General features: G+C 38.1%; 1 protein-coding gene across 2 annotated transcripts in view; it reads left to right on the top strand.

Annotated features, from left to right (window-relative positions):
• The window catches only part of COL24A1 (collagen type XXIV alpha 1 chain), a 417618-nt gene that overhangs the window by 312435 nt on the left and 78848 nt on the right, over positions 1-26335 (top strand). For both annotated transcript variants that reach the window (XM_063697321.1, XM_019023728.4), the window contains 5 exons: positions 399-452; positions 15267-15320; positions 15416-15469; positions 20920-20973; positions 22113-22220. In XM_063697321.1, coding sequence (XP_063553391.1) covers positions 399-452; positions 15267-15320; positions 15416-15469; positions 20920-20973; positions 22113-22220 — 324 coding nt within the window. The remainder of the gene's footprint in view (positions 1-398; positions 453-15266; positions 15321-15415; positions 15470-20919; positions 20974-22112; positions 22221-26335) is intronic.

A 26335-nucleotide genomic window follows, 5' to 3' on the forward strand; every position in this document is an offset into this window, starting at 1 on the left:
GTAGAGACAGGGTCTCACGTTATTGCCCAGGCTGGTCTCGAACTCCTGGGCTCAAGGTATCCTCCTGCCTCAGCCTCCCAAAGTGCTGGGACTACAGGTGTGAGCCACCACACTTGGTGAAAATATTCATATTTTTAATTGGGCTGCATTTTTCAATATTTTTCCTAGTAGAATCATTATGAGATTCTCTTTATATAATTCACTGGTTAGTGTATTTTGATGTTGTTCTTGGTATCATTGAAATTCAATATTTTGAAATTATTTAATGGAACTAAACAAATCATATATTTGGTTTTATATTTTTGACAAAAGAATAAACAACACTAATCTTATCACCTGCATTCTCATATACTTTGATCCAGCTGTAAAACTGATTGTTTTGTGTGTGGTCTCTGTAGGGTCCAGTGGGGGAACAAGGAGAGAGAGGAGAGCCTGGAGCAGAGGGATATAAGGTAATTGCAAGTTACACCCCGTACTTCAGAATTTAAATAGGGTTCTCTGTGTTTCTATTCCATTTTTTCCATTCCATTATTGAGATAATTAGTAATGTCTTATGTTTTTAATCCTAGAAGAAACGTCTTTCTACTTTCTGTTCCTCCTTCCTAGAATCATCTTTGTCTTTTCTTACTTCTGCATTTTCTCATCATTCAGATCTCAACTGAAATGTTACCTCCTGAGAGGCCTTCTCTAACTGCCCTATCTAAAATAGATCTAGAACAATCACTCTGGACCATATTACTCGATCTCCTTCATGACATTTTATGCTATATTGTCACTTTTTAAATATATTTGTTTCCTTGTTTATTGTTTGTCTTCCCCCAACAAAATGTAGGATCCATGAGAAAAAAATCTTGTCTCTCATTTTCATCATTATACCCCCAATTTCTAGAACACAAAGTTCCTGCTATATAGTAGGAATTCAATAAAGAGGTGTCAAGTAGGTGGCTAAATACCTTTATATTCTCAAGGCTTAAGTCCATTCTTATCCTCTTCCATTCCTGAGAGGGATATTATATGACCAACTTAGCTAAAATTAGACTGTGTGTAGAACATATTCAGTGTCATTTTTTAGAATCACATTTGTTTTGAGGATGTTCTGTATTCCTGCCTTATATCTCTTCCCTCTCTGTTTACATTGTCAATTGCTTTACAGAGTTAGAAGTTGTCTCCTGTCTCCCTATAGTTCCTGTCTTATTCCTTTGCTCATAGCATTCTCTATTTGCCTATAATATTATGTAATCTTTGCTTACATAAATCCTTTATAATTTCACTCAAATTCCCTTTTCTCCTGACCCACTAACGGTAATCTTGCTCTCTCCTGTAGTCTGGTAATAATATTATCTATTTAAGTCATTCAATACAAACATTTTACCATCTTCTGTTGCTATTCTTTTTTTGCTAATTTTGCTAATTATTTTTAATGTGTAGGTGTCTTAGCTCCCCCACTTGGCATATGTCTTCTTTCTTTCTTGTGCAATGTCTAGTTCTAATCCCTGTACATAAGCTTTTAATAACGAGTTGATGGGTTAATTAATCTGATACATCTCTGTCAAGATGAAATTTCTGTGGTCATGTCTGAAATGCAGATTTATATTACCCAAACTAAATGGACAAGATGATAGATAGATAACTATCATTAATAAGTTGATTTTTCTCAAGCCAGAGGAATCTGAAAAATTAACTTTCACTCCCTAAAACTCTCTTTGAAGCAGATGTTGAGAATAATTCTAAATATTTGTGAAATTGTTGCGATTACCATTTTTTTTTCTGTTTTCAAAGAAACATTTTTAGCAGGTTATATGTGTTCTGTTTCCAATTTACATAACATTTGTATCTACAAGTGTTTCCTAACCCAAGGAATTGAGTGGATTTATTTGATATTTACTTTTCTCCGAGTTGAGAAGCCAACCCAACTGCTTCCAGCATAATTTGAGAAGCCTCTTAAAGTTCCTCAGCTTTTTCTGTGCATGACTTCTTCACACAGTCTCGGGAAAACTAGGTTCTTGCAATATCTCATTTTGGCCTCTACCGGCTACAGAACATTCAGTAGCTAAATCAGTATATTTACCAGCAAATAAGCAGTTAACTATTCGCTTGAAAGGAGACAAGAATTTCCTCACTTGGCTAGCCAAAGAAAAGCACTGCCAGCGTTTTCTGGATAATCAGTCATTCACTTTTCCCTAAGTTCACTGTCTAATCTACTTCTCCTTCCCCTTCCTTGTATACCTCTGATAAGTTTTCAACTGTAGATGTTGTATAAACTAGTTTGATCCATGTCTTCCTTTCTGTCTTATTTCTTCCTAAGTCCTTAGGCTTTAGGGATCATTTTATTTATTGATGATTCTATGCTAAACAGTTAGCCATCTTGTGCCAGACAACCATGCTACTTTTATTGCTTAGCTCAGAATCATGAAATATCCACCTTTCTCCCTCACCAAGTTTTCTCCTAGCACAAGTTTGATTTATACAGAGGAACCACACTTTATTTAGAATTAGGTTATCTTATTATAGCTTCAGGTGATATTTTTAAATGTTTGCTTTTCTATATGGATATTGTATATGCTATGATTTCACTCTGCTAAACTGATGGTTAGCATTATCACCAAGCTTCTTTATTAGGATAAAATACATGTAACATAAAATTTACCATTTTAACCATTTTAAACTTTACAATTCAGTGACATTTAGTACATTCACATTGTTGTGGGCAAGGGAGGAAAAATATCTTTTCTTCTGCCCTTCTGAATTCTTGGCTGGGGACTCGGTAACAAAAGGCAGATTAACAAGAGAAAAGCACACAGATTAATTTCATATAAGTTATACGTAACACGGGAGCCTTCATAAAGAAATAAAGCTCCAAAGAAACAGTTAAACCTGAATACTTTTATGCTAGGTTTGATGAGGAAGTCTTAGAAGAATGTGATAGGGCAAAGCTATGGGTTAAGATTAGTAAACTGGGGAAAATTTAGCAAGGACTGTTCATTCAGATTATTCTCTGTGTCCCTTTGTTTTTGGAGATAAGGATGCTCCTTTCCTCCAGATATAGGGAGGCACCTCTCACATGTGTCTTATGACCTGCGTCAAAGGAAGGTAAGAAAGTCCTTTCTGCACATGCCATTCCTCAGATTGCTTTAGCTTAAAATATTCAGTATTCCAAGATGCCATATTTTGGGGTAGTGTGTCTTGAACACCATCATGTGCAACCATCACCATTGTCTAGTTCCAAACATTTTCAACACTTCCAAAAGGAAGCCCCATACCCATTAGGCAGTCACTCCCTATTCCCCCAAGCCCCTGGAAACCTTTTTCTTTTTGTCTCTGGATTTGTGTATTCTGGATATTTCATATAAATACAATTATGCAACATGTAGCCTGTTGTGTCTGGCACAATGTTTTAAAAGTTCATCCATGTTATAAAATATATCAATATTTTATTGTCTTTATGACTGAATAATCACCTGGCTTTTAAAAAACATGTTTATAGTCACAAACATCTTTGACCAAAGTCAAGGGTCCTGCTCATTATTATTAACGAATACTTAGTTGTACTGACACACTTTATGTGTTATGTATGATAACATTTCTAAAAACTGTGTCTCTGGGCCAGGTGCAGTGGCTCACACCTGTAATCCCAGCACTTTGGGAGGCCACCGTGGGCAGATCACGAGGTCAGGAGATCGAGACCATCCTGCCCAACATGGTGAAACCCCATCTCTACTAAAATACAAAAAATTATCTGGGTGTGGTGGTGCATGCCTGTAGTCCCAGCTACTCGGGAGGCTGAGACAGGAGAAACACTTGAACCTGGGAGGCAGAGGCAGAGGTTGCAGTGAGCCAAGATCGTGCCACTGCACTCCAGCCTGGCAACAGAGCAAGACTCCATCTAAAAAAAAAAAGAAAAAAGAAAATATGTCTCTGGTCATTAAGCTTGTATTTGAGTGTCTGCCATGGGCCAGGAGAAGAGCTAGGGGCCATGGATATTGCATTGGACATCCCAGACACAATCTCTGCCCCCATGGACATCATATATATAAAAAACATGGAGAATAAGAACACTTAATCAGTATAAAAATAAACATAGTGAATTTTAGCTATAAAATATGTACAGCTATTTCATGTTATTTCATAAAAGGAAAAACAATTATAGCTGTCATCCTGCTATAAACTGTACTAAAACTGTACATCACATAGATCAAGATAAATTTATTTGATGCTTGAGAGCCAGAGGACACGGAGGGAATAAATGTATTATCCTGGCAACAGCCACTTTTTAAAGGTATAAATGGAAAAACTTTATTTAAAGGTATAAATGGAAATGTAAATAGCCAAGATTAACTCAAGCTAAACTTAGGAGAGATGAAGTCCCAGAAATACTTTGAATAAATTATGTTGCATCTCAAAGTTCTTTTTGCTGTTGGGGCAGGGGCGGCTGGCAATGGTCATAGAATTTTTACACACAGTGAAATAACTAAATCCAACTTGGCCTTCACTCCTTAGCATCAGACATACACATCTAAATAGCTATTGGACATCATCACAGGCACCTCCAAACTCAGTAAGTGCCAAACCATAGTACCTCATCCTTTCCAAATTTGATCTGAGCTTCCTCTTGTTATCTCCTCAATTCAGTGAATAGTATCACCAGCCATTCAGATGTCTAAACCAGTAGATGAATCCTCTGTCTCTCTCTCTTTCTTTCTCCCTCTCTCTGTCTCTCTCTCAATCTGTCTCTCTCACTCACTCACTCTATCTCTATGAATTTCTTTTTCTTCCCCATACCCCTACTCATCTCTCACAGTCAGCCACTTCTTTTGATTCTTAAATGTTTCTGGAATCTAGTTACTTTGTCCTACTTTAGTTCAGGCTCTCACCAATTTTTTGTATTTACTTTTTTTAAATTTTATTATAATTATACTTTAAGTTTTAGGGTACATGTGCACAATGTACAGGTTTGTTACATATGTATACATGTGCCATGTTGGTGTACTGCACCCATTAACTCGTCATTTAGCATTAGGTATATCTCCTAAAGCTATCCCTCCCCCACCACCACCCCACAACTGTCCCCGGAGTGTGATGTTCCCCTTCCTGTATCCCAGTGTTCTCATTGTTCAGTTCCCACCTATGAGTGAGAACATGAAGTGACTGGTTTTTTGTCCTTGCCATAGTTTGCTGAGAATGATGGTTTCCAGTTTCATCCATGTCCCTACAAAGGACATGAACTCATCCTTTTTTATGGCTGCATAGTATTCCATGTTGTATATGTGCCACATTTTCTTAATCCAGTCTATCATTGTTGGACATTTGGGTTGCTTCCAAGTCTTTGCTATTGTGAATAGTGCCACAATAAACATATGTGTGCATGTGTCTTTATAACAGCATGATTTATAATCCTTTGGGTATATACCCAGTAATGGGATGGCTGGGTCAAATGGTATTTGTAGTTCTAGATCCCTGAGGAATCGCCACACTGACTTCCACAATGGTTGAACTAGTTGACAGTCCCACCAACAGTGTAAAAGTGTTCCTATTTCTCCACATCCTCTCCAGCACCTGTTGTTTCCTGACTTTTTAATGATCACCATTCTAACTGGTGTGAGATGGTATCTCATTGTGGTTTTGATTTGCATTTCTCTGATGACCAGTGATGATGAGCATTTTGTCATGTGTTTTTTGGCTGCATAAATGTCTTCTTTTGAGAAGTGTCTGTTCATATCCTTTGCCCACTTTTTGATGGGGTTGTTTGTTTTTTTCTTGTAAATTTGTTTGAGTTCATCGTAGATTCTGGATATTAGCCCTTTGTCAGATGAGTAGGTTGCAAAAATTTTCTCCCATTTTGTAGGTTGCCTGTTCACTCTGAGAAAAGGCCTTTGACAAAATTCAACAACCCTTCATGCTAAAAACTCTCCATTAATTAGGTATTGATGGGATTTATCTCAAAATAGTAAGAGCTATCTATGACAAACCCACAGCCAATATCATACTGAATGGGCAAAAACTGGAAGCATTCCCTTTGAAAACTGGCACAAGACAGGGATGCCCTCTCTCACCACTCCTATTCAACATAGTGTTGGAAGTTCTGGCCAGGGCAATTAGGCAGGAGAAGGAAATAAAGGGTATTCAATTAGGAAAAGAGGAAGTCAAATTGTACCTCTTTGCAGATGACATGATTGTATATCTGGAAAACCCCATTGTCTCGGCCCAAAATCTCCTTAAGCTGAGAAGCAACTTCAGCAAAGTCTCAGGATACAAAATCAATGTACAAAAATCACAAGCATTCTTACACAACAATAACAGACAAACAGAGAGCCAAATCATGAGTGAACTCCCATTCACAATTGCTTCAAAGAGAATAAAATACCTAGGAATCCAACTTACAAGGGATGTGAAGGACCTCTTCAAGGAGAACTACAAACCACTGCTCAAGGAAATAAAAGAGGATACAAACAAATGGAAGAACATTCCATGTTCATGGGTAGAAAGAATCAATATTGTGAAAATGGCCATACTGCCCAAGGTAATTTACAGATTCAATGCCATCCCCATCAAGCTACCAATGCCTTTCTTCACAGAATTGGAAAAAACTACTTTAAAGTTCATATGGAACCAAAAAAGAGTCCACATTGCCAAGTCAATCCTGAGCCAAAAGAACAAAGCTGGAGGCATCATGCTACCTGACTTCAAACTATACTACAAGGCTACAGTAACCAAAACAGCATGGTACTGTTACCAAAACAGAGATATAGATCAATGGAATAGAACAGAGCCCTCAGAAATAATGCCACGTATCTACAACCATCTGATCTTTGACAAACCTGAGAAAAACAAGCGATGGGGAAAGGATTCCCTGTTTAATAAATGGTGCTGGGAAAACTGGCTGGCCATATGTAGAAAGCTGAAGCTAGATCCCTTCCTTACACCTTACACAAAAATCAATTCAAGATGGATTAAAGACTTACATGTTAGACCTAAAACCATAAAAACCCTAGAAGAAAACCTAGGCAATACCATTCAGGACATAGGCATGGGCAAGGACTTCATGTCTAAAACACCAAAAGCAATGTCAACAAAAGCGAAAATTGACAAATGGGATCTAATTAAACTAAAGAGCTTCTGCACAGCAAAAGAAACTACCATCAGGCTCTCATCATTTTTTGCCAAAATTATTTCAATAGCTTCCCAACTAGACTTCCTGTCTCCAGTCATAGCCCTCTCAGATCCATTTTCTACCTAACATGTTCTGTCAGATGCATCCCTTTATTTCCCATGCTATTGCCTCTTCCAGAATGTCCTCACTTTACTGCCTGGAACACTCATTCTTCAAGATTGAACTTACCACTTCCCTTATAAAATCTTCTGTAAGTTCCGTTGGCCATTCAACTCATCCCACCACTAATATTATCTGACAAATTCCATCACTTTCCATAACCTCTCCTGCATAATTTTGTAATAACATTTTCTATGGCACATTTAAATTTTACCATTACAGAAAAATGGTCATAGTCAATTTTTAGAGTGATAGACCAAAGTAATTGTAACGAAACTCTTAGAATGCAGGTTTGTCTTGGTGAGATTTACAGTCATACTTGACAAAGCCAGGAGAGGCAGTTGGCTATTCTATGATCACTCTGAAAATATTTCTGTAGAACTACATACAGGGATGGTGGAAAAGCCATAATTTGGCATGATGGTTTGGAGTTTTGTAGTTTGCTCATATTCTCACTCTTACTTCACCTCCAGCTTTTCACCAGCCACTTCTTTCCTGAATCCTGTTTGATAAGTGACCTTCAAGTAGTCACATTTACTTGTACCACAGTCCATCTTGATTGACCAGATTCTGTTAATTGCTGGCTCTGCTCACGTTTTGCTAAGGGTCATGTGTGATCATGGTTTTTCCGTTAGTGTGGTCATGGGCTATATAGAAGCTCTCCAGACTAGGCTTTCTCTCTTGCCACTGTTCACTTCCTTAAACAGATTTCATTTTCTTTACCGGGAAGTTGAAACTTAAACCGTAAACATTCGCCTCAGAATGCAAACAAAGAAGCCTTCAACTGACTTTGCTGTAAGAATAAATATTGTTGTTAGGAGCCAAGATGGCCGAATAAGAACAGCTCCGGTCTACAGCTCCCAGCATGAGCGACGCAGAAGACGGGTGATTTCTGCATTTCCATCTGAGGTACCAGGTTCATCTCACTAGGGAGTGCCAGACAGTGGGCGCAGGTCAGTGGGTGCATGCACCGTGCGCGAGCCGAAGCAGGGCAAGGCATTGCCTCACTCGGCAAGTGCAAGGGGTCAGGGAGTTCCCTTTCCTAGTCAAAGAAAGGCGTGACAGACGGCACCTGGAAAATCGGGTCACTCCCACCTGAATACTGAGCTTTTCCGACGGGCTTAAAAAACGGCGCACCAGGAGATTATATCCTGCACCTGGCTCGGAGGGTCCTATGCCCACGGAGTCTCGCTGATTGCTAGCACAGCAGTCTGAGATCAAACTGCAAGGTGGCAGCCAGACTGGGGGAGGGGTGCCCGCCATTGCCCAGGCTCGCTTAGGTAAACAAAGCAGCCGGGAAGCTCGAACTGGGTGGAGCCCACTACAGCTCAAGAATGCCTGCCTGCCTCTGTAGGCTCCACCTCTGGGGGCAGGGCACAGACAAACGAAAAGACAGCACTAACCTCTGCAGACTTAAATGTCCCTGTCTGACAGCTTTGAAGAGAGCAGTGGTTCTCCCAGCATGCAGCTGGAGGTCTGAGAATGGGCAGACTGCCTCCTCAAGTGGGTCCCTGACCCCTGACCCCCGAGCAGCCTAACTGGCAGGCACCCCCCAGCAGGGGCAGACTGACACCTCACATGGCCGGGTACTCCAACAGACCTGCAGCTGAGGGTCCTGTCTGTTAGAAGGAAAACTAACAAACAGAAAGGACATCCACACCAAAAACCCATCTGTACATCACCATCATCAAAGACCAAAAGTAGATAAAACCACAAAGATGGGGAAAAAACAGAGCAGAAAAACTGGAAACTCTAAAAAGCAGAGCGCCTCTCCTCCTCCAAAGGAATGCAGTTCCTCACCAGCAACGGAACAAAGCTAGACGGAGAATGACTTTGATGAGCTGAGAGAAGAAGGCTTCAGACGATCAAATTACTCCGAGCTACGGGAGGAAATTCAAACCAAAGGCAAAGAAGTTGAAAACTTTGAAAAAAATTTAGAAGAATGTATAACTAGAATAACCAATACAGAGAGGTGCTTAAAGGAGCTGATGGAGCTGAAAGCCAAGGCTCGAGAACTACGTGAAGAATGCAGAAGCCTCAGGAGCCCATGCGATCAACTGAAAGAAAGGGTATCAGTGATGGAAGATGAAGTGAATGAAACGAAGCGAGAAGGGAAGTTTAGAGAAAAAAGAATAAAAAGAAACGAGCAAAGCCTCCAAGAAATATGGGGCTATGTGAAAAGACCAAATCTACATCTGATTGGTGTACCTGAAAGTGAAGGGGAGAATGGAACAAAGTTGGAAAACACTCTGCAGGATATTATCCAGGAGAACTTCCCCAATGTAGCAAGGCAGGCCAACATTCAGATTCAGGAAATACAGAGAACGCCACAAAGATACTCCTCAAGAAGAGCAACTCCAAGACACATAATTGTCAGATTCACCAAAGTTGAAATGAAGGAAAAAATGTTAAGTGCAGCCAGAGAGAAAGGTCGGGTTAACCACAAAGGGAAGCCCATCAGACTAACAGCGGATCTCTCGGCAGAAACTCTACAAGCCAGAAGAGAGTGGGGGCCAATATTCAACATTCTTAAAGAAAAGAATTTTCAACCCATAATTTCATATCCAGCCAAACTAAGCTTCATAAGTGAAGGAGAAATAAAATCCTTTAAGGACAAGCAAATGCTGAGAGATTTTGTCACCACCAGGCCGGCCCTAAAAGAGTGCCTGAAGGAAGCGCTAAACATGGAAAGGAACAACCGGTACCAGCCGCTGCAAAATCATGCCAAATTGTAAAGACCATCGAGGCTAGGAAGAAACTGCATCAACTAACGAGCAAAATAACCAGCTAACATCATAATGACAGGATCAAATTCACACATGACAATATTAACTTTAAATGTAAATGGACTAAATGCTCCAATTAAAAGACACAGACTGGCAAATTGGATAAAGAGTCAAGACCCATCAGTGTGCTGTATTCAGGACACCCATCTTATGTACAGAGACACACATAAGCTCAAAATAAAAGGATGGAGGAAGATCTACCAAGCAAATGGAAAACAAAAAAAGGCAGGGGTTGCAATCCTAGTCTCTGATAAAACAGATTTTAAACCAACAAAGATCAAAAGAGACAAAGAAGGCCATTACATAATGGTAAAGGGATCAATTCAACAAGAAGAGCTAACTATCCTAAATATATATGCACCCAATACAGGAGCACCCAGATTCATAAAGCAAGTCCTGAGTGACCTACAAAGAGACTTAGACTCCCACACAATAATAATGGGAGACTTTAACACCCCACTGTCAACATTAGACAGATCAACGAGACAGAAAGTCAACAAGGATACCCAGGAATTCAACTCAACTCTGCACCAAGCAGACCTAATAGAAATCTACAGAACTCTCCACCCCAAATCAACAGAATATACATTTTTTTCAGCACCACACCACACCTATTCCAAAATTGACCACATACTTGCAAGTAAAGCTCTCCTCAGCAAATATAAAGGAATAGAAATTTTAACAAACTATCTCTCAGACCACAGTGCAATCAAACTAGAACTCAGGATTAAGAATCTCACTCAAAACCGCTCAACTACATGGAAACTGAACAACCTGCTTCTGAATGACTACTGGGTACATAACGAAATGAAGGCAGAAATAAAGATGTTCTTTGAAACCAATGAGAACAAAGACACAACATACCAGAATCTCTGGGACGCATTCAAAGCAGTGTGTAGAGGGAAATTTATAGCACTAAATGCCCAGAAGAGAAAGCAGGAAAGATCCAAAATTGACACCCTAACATCACAATTAAAAGAACTAGAAAAGCAATAGCAAACACATTCAAAAGCTAGCAGAACGCAAGAAATAACTAAAATCAGAGCAGAACTGAAGGAAATAGAGACACAAAACACACTTCAAAAAATTAATGAATCCAGGAGCTGGTTTTTTGAAAGGATCAGCAAAATTGATAGGCCGCTAGCAAGACTAATAAAGAAAAAAGAGAGAAGAATCAAATAGATGCAATAAAAAATGATAAAGGGGATATCACCACCGATCCCACAGAAATACAAACTACCATCAGAGAATACTACAAACACCTCTATGCAAATAAACTAGAAAATCTAGAAGAAATGGATAAATTCCTCGACACATACACTCTCCCAAGAGTAAACCAGGAAGAATTTGAATCTCTGAACAGACCAATAACAGGAGCTGAAATTGTGGCAATAATCAATAGCTTACCAACCAAAAAGAGTCCAGGAGCAGATGGATTCACAGCTGAATTCTACCAGAGGTACAAGGAGGAACTGGTACCATTCTTTCTGAAACTATTCCAATCAATAGAAAAAGAGGGAATCCTCCCTAACTCATTTTATGAGGCCAGCATCATCCTGATACCAAAGCCGGGCAGAGACACAACCAAAAAAGAGAATTTTAGACCAATATCCTTGATGAACATTGATGCAAAAATCCTCAATAAAGTACTGGCAAACTGAATCCAGCAGCACATCAAAAAGCTTATCCACCATGATCAAGTGGGCTTCATCCCTGGGATGAAAGGCTGGTTCAATATATGCAAATCAATAAATGTAATCCAGCATATAAACAGAACTAAAGACAAAAACCACATGATTATCTCAATAGACGCAGAAAAGGCCTTTGACAAAATTCAACAACCCTTCATGCTAAAAACTCTCCATTAATTTGGTATTGATGGGACTTATCTCAAAATAATAAGAGCTATCTATGACAAACCCACAGCCAATATCATACTGAATGGGCAAAAACTGGAAGCATTCCCTTTGAAAACTGGCACAAGACAGGGATGCCCTCTCTCACCACTCCTATTCAACATAGTGTTGGAAGTTCTGGCCAGGGCAATTAGGCAAGAGAAGGAAATAAAGGATATTCAATTAGGAAAAGAGGAAGTCAAATTGTCCCTGTTTGCAGATGACATGATTGTATATCTAGAAAACTCCATTGTCTCAGCCCCAAATCTCCTTAAGCTGATAAGCAACTTCAGCAAAGTCTCAGGATACAAATCAATGTGCAAAAATCACAAGCATTCTTATACACCAACAACAGACAAACAGAAAGCCAAATCATGAGTGAACTCCCATTCACAATTGCTTCAAAGAGAATAAAATACCTAGGAATCCAACTTACAAGGGATGTGAAGGACCTCTTCAAGGAGAACTACAAACCACTGCTCAAGGAAATAAAAGAGGATACAAACAAATGGAAGAACATTCCATGCTCATGGGTAGGAAGAATCAATATCGTGAAAATGGCCATACTGCCCAAGGTAATTTACAGATTCAATGCCATCCCCATCAAGCTACCAATGACTTTCTTCACAGAATTGGAAAAAACTACTTTAAAGTTCATATGGAACCAAAAAAGAGTCCGCATCACCAAGTCAATCCTGAGCCAAAAGAACGAAGCTGGAGGCATCACACTACGTGACTTCAAACTATACTACAAGGCTACAGTAACCAAAACAGCATGGTACTGGTACCAAAACAGAGATATAGATCAATGGAACAGAACAGAGCCCTCAGAAATAGCGCTGCATATCTACAACTATCTGATCTTTGACAAACCTGAGAAAAACAAGCAATGGGGAAAGGATTCCCTATTTAATAAATGGTGCTGGGAAAACTGGCTAGCCATATGTAGAAAGCTGAAACTGGATCCCTTCCTTACACCTTATACAAAAATCAATTCAAGATGGATTAAAGACTTAAACGTTAGACCTAAAACCATAAAAACCCTAGAAGAAAACCTAGGCATTACCATTCAGGACATAGGCATGGGCAAGGACTTCATGTCTAAAACACCAAAAGCAATGGCAACCAAAGTGAAAATTGACAAATGGGATCTAATTAAACTAAAGAGCTTCTGCACGACAAAAGAAACTACCATCAGAGTGAACAGGCAACCTACAAAATGGGAGAAAATTTTCGCAACCTACTCATCTGACAAAGGGCTAATATCCAGAATCTACAAAGAACTCAAACAAATTTACAAGAAAAAAACAAACAACCCCACCAAAAAGTGGGCGAAGGACATGAACAGACACTTCTCAAAAGAAGACATCTATGCAGCCAACAGACACATGAAAAAATGCTCACCATCACTGGCCATCAGAGAAATGCAAATCAAAACCACAATGAGATACCATCTCACACCAGTTAGAATGGCAATCATTAAAAAGTCAGGAAACAACAGGTGCTGGAGAGGATGTGGAGAAATAGGAACACTTTTACACTGTTGGTGGGACTGTAAACTAGTTCCACCATTGTGGGAGTCAGTGTGGCAATTCCTCAGGGATCTAGAACTAGAAATACCATTTGACCCAGCCATCCCAATACTGGGTATATACCCAAAGGACTATAAATCATGCTGCTATAAAGACACATGCACACGTATGTTTATTGCAGCGTTATTCACAATAGCAAAGACTTGGAACCAACCCAAATGTCCAACAATGATAGACTGGATTAAGAAAATGTGGCACATATACACCATGGAATACTGTGCAGCCATAAAAAATGATGAGTTCATGTCCTTTGTAGGGACATGGATGAAATTGGAAATCATCATTCTCAGTCAGCTATCGCAAGAACAAAAAACCAAACACCGCATATTCTCACTCATAGGTGGGAACTGAACAATGAGAACACATGGACACAGGAAGGGGAACTTCACACTGTATGGACTGTTGTGGGGTCAGGGGAGGGGAGAGGGATAGCACTGGGGGATATACCTAATGCTAGATGACGAGTTAGTGAGTGCAGCACACCAGCATGGCACATGTATACATATGTAACTAACCTGCATATTGTGCACATGTACCCTAAAACTTAAAGTATAATAATAATAATAAAAGAATAAATATTGTTAGCCTATGTATGCAATCTCATCTTCTAGCCCAGGAATGGGACTGATAACTCTTTCCTAAGGCATTCTTTCTGTAATATATAGAAAATAGGAAGAAAGAAATCTGATTGAGTAGGAAAAGGGATAAAAGAAATTACACGCAGAATTATTCCTGCATAACTCTCATCTGACACGCTTCCGGGTTGTTGCTAGTTTCTATTTACACACTTGAAAAGGGAAATGTGGTAGGTCAGCATTCCTTCTTAGGAGAACTAAGGTGACGACAGATTGCCAAATGTCAGAGTCATGTGGTGTTTCTTGGTATTATGGTAATACCTCCCAGTGACTGCTCCCAGTCTTCAGCCCAGTAAATCTACCGTCCAAATAGTTGTGAAGTTAGTTTGTAAAAATGGAGACCATAGTACACTTTCAGAGGAGGAAGAGGTTGAAAAAGAAATGTATTCTCAAACTCTGTTCCTTTGGTTATTGACTATATTAGTTTCCTGAGGCTGCTATAACAAATTACCACAAAATGGGTGGCTTACAACAATAGATATGTAATTTTCTCAGTTCTAGAGACCAGAAATCCAAAATCAAGGGATCAACAGGGCCACGTTCCCTCTAGAGGCTCTAGGGCCACACTCCTGCCTCCTCCAGTTTCTAGTGGCTGTCAGCATTCCTATGACTGCATCTCTCCAATCTCTGCCTCTGTCTTCACCTGGCCTTCTCCTCTGTTGTCTGTGTCAGTCTACCTCTGTGTCACTTATGCTCTTTAGTGGATTTAGGGCCCACATGGATAATCCAGGATAATCTTATCTTGAGATCCTTAACTTAGTGACATCGGCAAAGACCCTTTTTCCAAACAAGATCACATTCACAGGTTCTGGGGATTAGGACATAGACAAACATTTGGGAGGCCACCATTCAGCCTGCTACATTAATTCACATTAAAAAAAAAAAGAAAGAAAGAAAACCCTAACTTGTTTTCAGTCACCATAATATCCAACAGCTATTATGTTCTTTTCTATTTCCAAGAAGAATCATAATCTCTATGACATTTAAGTTGAGCTTTGCGACACTTTGCTACCATTTTAAGTGATAGTATCCTATTCTCTTAAGTCACATGTCTCTACTTACTCTAATAATGTAATCTTTTCTATTTCTAGGGCCATGTGGGTGTACCAGGACTAAGAGGTGCCACTGGACAACAAGGACCCCCAGTATGTTTTGAAAGCATTATTTCTAAAAATTAACATTAATATAACTTATTTGGCCTCTGCTTCATATGTGATTTTTATTTTGGTTTCTACTAAAGGGCGAACCAGGTGACCAGGGTGAACAAGGACTAAAAGGAGAGAGAGGATCTGAAGTAAGTTGAAATTATTTAAGGCAATTTGAGATGTATTGTTAGCAATTTTAGAAAGCAGGAGCACAAGGAGTTACTATTTATTGTAATTCAAATTATCATTTATCACTGTAGAATATGGATCACTATGGGCCTCTAAATAGGGTGTTTTTCAATAACTGTGCTAATACAAAATTATTGATTGAGTCATTTGTTTTGACTATTGTCCAAATTTTTCTTTTCCAGAAGCCTATTCTAGCTTTGTGAAAATTGCCTCAGTTGTCTCAAATTAATAGTATGTTCTTGAGGTTTCAAACAGAAATACCAGCAAACCTTAAAACTAGTATTATACAGTAAAAAAAATATCAGTCAAACCTATATAATTGTTGTAGAAAGCATTAAAGAAAAAATTATTAAATGATAATTGTTAAAGCATGGTAAGGAAGACTTTGTTCATGACTATTACAATAGGTATAGTGACCACTGCAATGGGATTTTGCAATGGGGAAGAGAGATTGGACTCAACACCAAATATAGCATGGGCAAGTAGGAATTTATAACAAAGGAGCAGATTGAGTATGAGTGAATGGAAAATTACTTAAGAGGAAACGCCAGGGGCCAGGGGAATTTTGGTTAAACTGACCTAACAAGAATTTTGCTGAAGACAGGCCAAGGTGATCAGACATCAACTGTGGGATAATCAGACATCAACTGGGGGATGGTAGAGGATGAGGAACCCAGTTAGATATCAAATATCAAGGGTGATCAGATATCAAGGGTGAAGGTTCTTGCTAAACCGACTTGGCAGGGTTCGTTGCTAAAACTGGATTTTACAAGGAAGTACACGGAGGGCCTAGAAGGTTCAGGAGCCTGACTAAAGTTTGACCAAGCAAAGAATCATTGTCATAGGATAAGAGAGGAAAAAGTAGTTTGACTGTGTGACACAGGCTCATAATTGGTTTGAAAGTTGTTTTTTCATAAGGCAAATCTTATCAAGCAAACTAAAAATCTGTTGGTTTACTGAATTTAGTCTTCTCTTTCCATGTGGCCAGATAGACATTGCCTCAACCTTAAATAGCAAGCAACTTTGTCATTTGCACCTTCAATTCATTGCTGCCCTGTTTTTCAGGCATTCTGACTTCACATGCTATTGATTTCAAATTAAATTCTTAAGAAAATGTACTACACTGTTAATAATAAATTAGATGAGAATGAATAAAAAGTAATGAATTTGAGATTGTGTTTCTCCTGATTTGTTAAGCAGCCTTCACCCATATTTGTGTTTTCCACTTATGGGAGTAAGTAATAAAATGGGGTTGAATCAGATATGTTAAATAGGCATTCACTTACCTAGAACCCATTTTGTATAGTCTTGGCATCTATTCAGTAACTTTCTGTTAGGTTCCCCAATAAATAATATTAATAAATAAAAATATCATATCAAAGATAAGCCTAAACAAGCAGAGAAAGAAGATAGTTAAGTCATTCACTTAGAATTTTTAATACTCAAATTAGAAAAAGTCATAGAAAACATTGGGAACCTAGAATACTGCTACTGCTATCATGCTACTTCCTTATATTTGCAGTAAGTGCCTAAGAATGCAAGTTCTGTCCAACATTTGATCCTAAAGTGTCTACTTTTTTACAATTAATACTTTCATATTTACAGGCTTTCTTTTTCCATCTTGAGAGATCTCAGGAGTAAGACATTTTCTGATGCTTATTAGTATATGTTAAAATTAGGCTAATTAATATCAAATACTTTTACTAGTCAACTGCCTCCCTAGCCTACATGGTCAACAATCCCTGCGTGTTGCAGCTAAAAGGTGCTAAGAAGCCATAGTTTAAGTTCTGTATAATCCAGGCAAGCTAGTTCTTCCCTGCTTTGGGTAATGCTGGCATACAACCCAAGGGCACATTAAAAAGCCTCTTAGAATTTAAAATAGTATTAATTGCTGCAAGAATAATGACTGACTGTGTATTATTCACTAGGGACACCTTCAGTGGCCAGATGGGTCCTGTCCAATTGCTGTCATCTTGTTTTTGCAAAGCTTTAAATTTATTTTTTAGATTTGGAAATGGCCCTTTAAAATTATCTGGATAACCCTCTCAATTTTCAGATGAAGAAATTAAAATCCCAGAGAGATTATGAGTTACCTAAAATCACAGAACTAATTAGCAACAGAAACAACACTAGAAACTTTATTTCCTAGCTCCTGTTATTATGAAGAAGCCTATTACTTGTAATCTTTTAAAAATTAAGTAACATATGATTAATTTAACCTAACCAACCAATTCATTCATTGGGCATAAGACTGTGGGCAGCTATAAAGAAAAATTTAGAGCGAGTCAAAACCAATTGCAGAACCAACATTTTTTAAAAGACTTTTGTAATGCAAATGTGAGTGAACTGTCCTATAATGACTCTCAAAGACCAAGACTCAAGCCAAAATATTTGTTCTCCCAAAACAAAATTCCAGATTTCAATGAATTGAAATTTCTTGGTGAAAAAAGAAAGAATAATTTTTGCTTAACTCTCTAAATCTATTTTTGCTTTATAAAGCTGCCTTCTTAAAGAGCGTTAGAACTAGTGAAGTATCTAGATAACTGTCCTTCAGCCTCATTTAAACAAACAAACAAAAAACAAGCGTTTGTATTAACGTTGCATATTAAAAAATATTTCCCTTATCAAAAGAATCAGACTGCTTTCTCTAGTAGTCTGTGAACCAGCACAGTCCCAATGAACAGAAGCCTTTCAAAATGGATCTGATTTCAAATGGGCCACTATACATATTTTTCAGTGCTGGCCAGGCAAAAAGAAAGCACAATTTTATATGTACTGTAAATCTAATCCATTGACTGCCTTAAACCCCATTCACTCAAATATCCTACATTTGATTTAGAGTTTCCCCCACTCACTCTTTTCAAATTTGGAGTTACAGATGGTAGGGAAGGCAGGTGGAAAATAAGTTTAGTCTTCAGTCATCATCTGTTCACACTAGTGTCCCCTGAAATGCACATCATCCCTTTTGGCCCACAGTTGCTATTGTCTCACCGTATTGGCATCTACCTTGGCCCTCCTGCCAGAAGTACTTTGACCTATGCTGGCATGTGCAGCTATTTGCTCATCTCAGGTACAAGACCTCCCCAGGCCTCTCAGGGCCATCTTCTTCTGTTCTTGGCCACATATAAATAACATTCTCTCCTCCCCACACCATACAGGGTACTTGGAGGACTCAGAAAGACATTCTTAATCCCACTGTCCTAGACATGTCATGCAGAGATTTTTACTCTATGTACTTTATGTGGACTTCTCAATGAGGACTTTAGTCTCCCTAGGCATCATCTTTGTGCCCAGATCCCCAAACATATCTGGGAGCATTAGTGTTTCTATCCACCCTAAGAAAGACTCAAGGGCAGGCCAGGCATGGTGGCTCATGCCTGTAATTCCAGCACTTTGGGAGGCCGAGGAGGGCAGATCACCTGAGGTCAGGAGTTCAAGACCAGCCTGGCCAACATGGTGAAACTCCGTCTCTACTAAAAATACAAAGATTAGCTGGGTGTGGTGGTGCATGCCTGTGATCCCAGCTACTTGGGAGGCTGAGGCGGGAGAATCACTTGAACCTGGCAGGTGGAGGTTGCCATGAGCCGAGATCATGACACTGTACTCCAACCTGGGTGACAGAGTGAGACTCTGTCTCAAAAAAAAAGGAAAAGAGAAAGACTCAAGGGTAGGATGAGGGGCAAGGGGCTCTTTTCAGAGATTGCCGTCAGTGTCTAACAGTCCCGCTTCTCTTTTTCTTCTTCTTTTCCCTTTCCCCAGCTTGAGGATCTTTATCCCCTTTCATGGGAAAAACTCTTTGTTACATTATTATTATTATTTTAAATCTGTTCTTTATAGCATAAATTTTATGATTTGAGTCCTTTATAACAAACCTTGGTTTTTAACTCAAAGATAGACTTTTAATATTTAAGAGTCAGGCTTTTGTGTTTAAAAAACATGATTTTGAAACTGAAAACATATTTTTTTCAAACTGTTACCCCCACCATGAGTTTCGTTGGACTATTTTAAAATTCAAAAGCCAAGGAAAAGTCTATTTTGAAAAATCAAAAGTATAGAACAGATATATCTCGTTGCATAAAAAGAAATACTGTAAAGGAAAAAACACACTGATTAACATAATTGCATATTATGATTCATATGCTATTTAATAAGTATTATTCAGGATGACTGAAATCACAACTTTTTTCCACTATTTAAAATAGTCTTTGTTTATTTTGCTTTTTTATTGTGTTAGGAAAAACATATTTTACTTATAGGGATCATATGTTCTAGAAATGTGTATACTTTAATTAAACCCAGGTCACCAACTATCCCATTTTCTGGTTTCCTCATCTTTAGAAACATTTTGCTTTAGTGACTTCTAAGACAAGTACAATAGTTTTCAAAGTTGGAAGTACAACCCATGATCCCTGTATCTCCCCATTATCAAATCCTGCAAAAGTTGGATTTTTATCTCTTAGAGAAGATGCTCTTTTTCTCTGTGACAACATACACTATTTCTTCATAAAATGTTTAAGCTGGTTGTCAAAAAAAGTAACATCTTTTGAAGTTGTTTCTTTGTTGTTATTGTTAAACTGAATCTTTAGCACAATTTGTCTTCAAAATTGAATGATTTAACATCCCATTTTAGTGGGATTATCCTGTTTGTGAGAACTTCTGATGATTTCTGAGAAATGTGTCTGGTAATGACAACATGATTCCTTTTCTTATTTGTGAACCAAGTCACCTTTTCCACATTTTCTTCTTTAAATAATTTTAGAATGTCATCAGAACAATGGCATGATTTGCAAGAGCAAAGTTCCTAACTATCCTGGCAGACCCATTACTGCTGAATCAATTATGATTTAAAACATCTCACACATGGAAAAACAAACAGTTCCGTGGGAAATAAATATCTTTTCCTTGAATCACAAGTATGCTCTTCTCTGTTCTTCCAGAGAAGCACATTTTAGGCTATCAGTTCATGTTCCTCTTACCACACTGTAAGTGCCTTGCAAGGAGGAACTTTGCCTTTGCCTTCCAAGCGCATGACAGAGTCCCTGATACGTGATACTCAACAAATGTTTACTGAATTAAGTAAATATGTAGCATTTTCAAAAGGAGATCAAGGCCCTTCCTGAAAGTAGGGACATTTATTAAATAATCTATTCAGGTCCCTTTTAGAAGTACAGTTTAAATTCTTAAATCATATAATTGAGAGCTACAAGGAAATTACTAGATGATCTTGTCAAAGTTTCTCATTTTCAGATGAAGAAGCTGACTCCCAGGAAAATTAAATGGCAATCCTAATGATATACAACTAGTTCGTGCTAGTTCTTGCTGCAGCGTCCAGGTCTCAGTGTTCTTTTCTATGGCTTCAGTTTAAGTAAGTTTATTACAGTCAATTGACAACTGTGCTTTCCATCTTTAGGGTAATAAGGGGAAAAAAGGAGCTCCTGGTCCTTCTGGGAAACCTGGGATTCCTGTAAGTAACAGGCCTCTTTCATCTTTCTTGCTTTTCTAAATGGAATTGGCAACTTTAGCAAGCAGAAAAGTTTGGGGCCAATTGTGTCATCATGTTGGATAAATCAGATTGTCTTTAAAAAAAATTAAACCCATGCTGGAACACAGAGGGAACAAAATATGACCATTAACTCAAAACCAAACTTGCTGTTTAAATATAAGTCCCTGCAGTTGAAGGATGCTATTTTCCTGGTTATGAAGCCCTCCCGGTGGACTCATGCTTCTGACGGTGAACCACTGAAAAACAGAGAACTTAGAATTGTAACAAAATGAATGGTGACAAAGGCCAGAGATCTTCAAGCATAATTAAAATGACATGAGCTAGATTTTAGAGGACTCAGCCTCTCATTCTCTAGACAAATAAAAAGTCTTAGGAAAAAAAATTTAATCTTTTCATCACAAAGATTAACTTTTACCTCACCATCAGTTTCCTCTCCTGGCCAGGCAGATAAGTGTTGACTGGCTCTTTAGCAAAGACTTCTACTGGTGTCCCCTAGCCAAGGATTAGATGCCTGCTTTGGGTGACTTGTATTGGCTTGAAAAAAAAATAGAGAAAATGAATGTAAATTATAAGCACATTCAGATCAGAGATCCTTGCATATGAAATTCAGTTGCCCAAGTGTAGAAACAAAATGTTCAGACCTTACTTCAGTCATATAATTATCTGATTCAAAGTGGCAGCTGAATAGCCATAATTTATTTCTTGGGAAAATAACACGATACAGGGTTTGGCAGATGGGAAATGATAACCTCTATCCTAAGCTGACAGGTGCATATAGCTGATCTTTTCTCCACAATTATATAAAATATTGGTTGACACAATGAGAAACACCAGAGAATTACACTAAGGCCCAAAAGTTACACAGTAAATTGCTGATCAGCTTGGCATTTTTGTTTGGGGAACTTTTAAAGGCTTTTAAACTTTGAAAGTTATCTGTTGAATCCAAATAGTAAATCATTAAGGAATCCAGGAAACAGGAAAATTTGTCCTAGAACAAAATATAAAAATGTAAACTTCTCCAGCTCAATAAATAAAAAAGTATTTGTCATCTTAACATCTTTTCAGCATCTCTACAATCCAAATAATTTTTAATTATCAAGGGACTTCAAGGCCTACTTGGGCCAAAAGGCATACAAGGATACCATGGAGCAGATGGCATTTCAGGAAACCCTGGAAAAGTTGGGCCACCAGGAAAACAGGGACTTCCTGTGAGTAGTACGGATATCTCTTTGCTCATTATTTCCTGTGCATGTGTCTCCTTGCTAGACCACAGATATTTTGGCTATCTATTTTAGCTTTGGCATTGGCTCAGATTAAGCCAGTTCATTTCTCTAATAGCTATTATGCAGTTGTATTTAGGATTTCCAGGAACTGTCAATAGGTACATTCTCTTCAGTATTTTGTATCTAATAACTCATAGTGTTAATAATTCATGCCATTTTAAAAATATAAAATCTGTTAAGACCTATAAAGAAGCAAAAACTTAAGGACTACACAACCTGGCTGTACTTTGAGTTCATCAAATGTTTTAAGCCACCTTTGGAACATTTAGGTCTTGGCAGTAACTCAAGGTAGGTTCTGTGAAAAATCATTTTCCCTTTACTTTTATAGCCTCAGTATTTTACAAGAATTGTGTGAATATTTTCTCTGTGTTCGTCTAATTCATTCATTGCAATAGGTCCATCAGCTGTCTCTCTTCTGATGTGTAATTCTTCATGCTATATATTAACTACATTTTAACTACCAGAAGAACTTTTGGTAGAATAGCAAATCCGTGTCTATAATATGTGTCTACCCCTGTGAGGACAATCACAGCTAGCTCGAACTAATCCCCTAAGGAGCATTGCTGTGTTGGTGGCTCAGTGTTGGCCTCTAATTTGGCAGGTTTGGCAGTCACCAGGGGTGGTAGCCAAATCAGCCTTGGTGAGGAAAAGTCCACATTATTGGATTTGTGCCAGTGGGCCCATTGAGCAACCACCGTGATAGTTATGGGAAAAAAGTAATGCAATAATGTAGATTCACTCTTATTTTTATGCAGATTTCTATCTTACTTATTTCATCAGAAATTTAAAAATCACATTTTTGTCTTTGCTTAACCATTTTCCCGCTTTCCTTCCCTAATGTCATCCTAATTGAGACATTTTTACCACAGGTTGTTTTTACTTTAAACATTAGACGAATTAACCACACGCTTTTGAGAATACAGCAAAACTTACCCTTTTAAATTTCTGCTATTTGGATATGGTTACCTATTGATTTGTTGCTCTTTTCTTAGGTAATAAGTCAATTCTATGTTTATTCAAATCTAGTATGGTGCTATACCTAAACTTAAATACAAATTAATATTCTTTTTCACTACAATGAGTTATTTGTTTAAAAAAATGAAATGATAACTTAACCAATATAATTATGTCACTAATAAATATCTAGTCAGATTCTCTGAAAATATGAAGGCTGTTAAGAAGTCTTAACATGGTTTCTATTTGTTTTGGAAGAGACATATCAGAGCCTCACGGCATCAGGTTACGGCCTACGAAACTTTAACAGCCAGGCCAAAGTTTTTAATTAAAATAAATATTGTATAGACTTTTGCTAGTAGTATCAGTCTGGTTAAAAGAGACTCATTTGAGATCCCAGTCTTAAAGGGAGCTCATGCACTGGGCCTCCATCTTCATGCTAATCTCCGGACTCACCATGTGATAGTCTTATAATGAGATTGTGAAATTTTAAAAATACAACAGTAAAACCCTTTGAATTGGTTTGAGAGTCTGTATTTTTGTGGATTAAGTTTTACTGGGAAATATTGTAGTGAATCTTTTCCTGTTGCTTTGAATAAGATTTTTGAGAATTCAAACAAGGAAAACCACACGTGAAAATACGTCATATTTGTTGCTGCTATACACAGGTATAATCATGGAGGTGGGGTGGATGGGCCCAATAGTTTATAAGGCTAAGTAGTGAATTGTAAAAGTACTAGTAGTAGCAAATTAATTTATTTAATAATATATTAGTAGTAATTAACTTATTAATAGGACCAGGAAGTCATTTGTTCTCAGGCTAAAATACTACTAATCCAGATATTAGTTCCCTATGTGGATAATAGAAACCAGTATCCTATATATGAGTTTAAGAACAATTTCAGATGTTCAGCTTATGAGATACTCGTCAGGACATTAGTGACATATCAAAGTCATTAATTACTTTTTACTCAGGTCATTTACTGGTTCATTATGACAAACAACTTCTTTCTAGCAATATGTAATACCTAGAGATCCCTCAGGAAGGACAGAAAATTTTAAGGAATGAAAACATTGATATGGATTATAAAATTATGGACCATTTTCTCTTGAGATCAGATATTATGGAAATCTGAATCGCCTGCTTACACATTTTGTCTGTGCTTTCTGGACCTGCTAGGGCCCAGTTTCAATATATGCCATTTTTATTTAGGAAAATTGCAATGTGGCACTGATTATCTGTTGCTTGTTTCTAGCAAGAAAATAGACGTTTTCTAATAACTCTACATTTTTCTTCAATATTGAGGTAATATTTAAAGGATAGTAATTTAATGGCTAAGAGAAAGCCAATACAAAAAATACTGAGTTAACACAAATAAAATGTTGATTCCATTCAATGCCACTCTAAACGTTATTCCTAGAATCTGTCATGCTAGTTTTATTTTCTGTGTGGGCAAAGGCTCATGCCTGAAATCGAAACACTGGCTCTATCTAGAATACACCAGAATGAAGGGGTCTTAAGGCCAGATGATGAGGCTATTTGCATTCTATAACCCAATTAGGACTTTGGGATATCAGCCAAGTCTGACTGGTTTTAAACAAAAATCTTCTCTGGCTAACCTAAGCAGAAAACAAATTATAAGATAGTGACTGGGTTGCTTACAGAATCAGCTAAAAAGCTCAAAATCCAGGGTCAGAAAACAGTCTGAAATTAAGGATTTCTTGCAACAGAACACCCCAAGCAAAGAGTAGTCTAGTTAGGGTGCCACCAATGACATTGGCACCAGTCAACATGGCCACCATTGGACTCTCAGTGCCAATGCTACTGCACTATGAATAATTTCTAAACTGTCATGCATCTTCATGCCACTTTTTCAAGATTCAAAGACCTGAATGAGATTTTCTAGTAATTTGACCTAAGTCACCTGCCAGAGTCCTGGATGCCAAAGGAGGCAAAAAAAAGGTCTTTCAGCTTTGGCTTCTTTTTTTCTCTCTCTCTTTAAGGTTTTCCACTCCCTCTGTCTTTTACCTTAGGTACACAGTTGTTGGGATAATCATATTAATGAATTTATGGCATATTGTCATCCTTCAGTTTTTGCATGGACCTACTCTTAGGCTGACTTCTTTTTATCCCCACTTTCATTCCCCTCCCCCTAAAATAGCCACTATTTTATATGTTTTAATGTATATTCTTATCTGTATTCTCTCCCAAAAATATACTACAGGTTTTTACGCATATCTTTAATTACGGAAATGATATTAGACCATGCATCTTTTTTTTTCACTTAGCACTGGGATTTAAAGATACATTCATATTGCTATAGGTATATCAGCTCTCTCTCTTCTGATATATAATTCGTGCTGTGTATCAACTACATTTTAACTACCAGAAGAACTTTTGGTAGAATAGCAAATCTATGTCTAGAATAGGTATCTACCCCTGTGAGAACAATTGCAGCTATTATAACTCCAACTCATCTCCCAGGGAGCATTGCCTTGTTGGGAGCTCAATGTTGGCCTCTACTTTTGGCAGGTTTGGCAGTCACCAGGGGTGGTAGCCAGATCAACCTTGGTGAAGAAAAGTCCATATTGTTGGATTTGTGTTAGTGGGCCCATTGAGCAACCACTATGATTAGTATGGAAAAATGTTGACTGATATCCACTAAAGGTCGATCTTGTTTACCTGATTATTGAGAGCCTACTCTATAGAGGATGCTGTCTGTTAAGTATCTACATGGAATATAATTAACTCTATATTGATTCCATTTTGAGAAGTTCATCTAAATTTATCTTCCTCGGACCTTCTTATCATTAGCCTTTCAAACCCATTATTTCGAAGTGCCTGACCAGCTGGCCAAACTCTTAGCCAGTGCTCTCTGAATTAGTGTAGATCCGTATCTCAAGCCATCTTTCCTTCTAACTATATGTATTGCCTCAAGTTCTACCTACTGGAAAGAGTTCACTGTACTAACATCTTTCAAGCTCTAATGCAGCCTGAAGCTGTACACTTCTGGCTGATGTTGACAATCAATGCAGATCTATCCAAAAATCAGGCCTGAGGTTTTTCCTCCTCCATTAACCGGTAA

The sequence above is a fragment of the Gorilla gorilla genome, chromosome 1 (assembly GCF_029281585.2).
Source record: "Gorilla gorilla gorilla isolate KB3781 chromosome 1, NHGRI_mGorGor1-v2.1_pri, whole genome shotgun sequence".
Classification (NCBI taxonomy): Eukaryota; Metazoa; Chordata; class Mammalia; order Primates; family Hominidae; genus Gorilla; species Gorilla gorilla.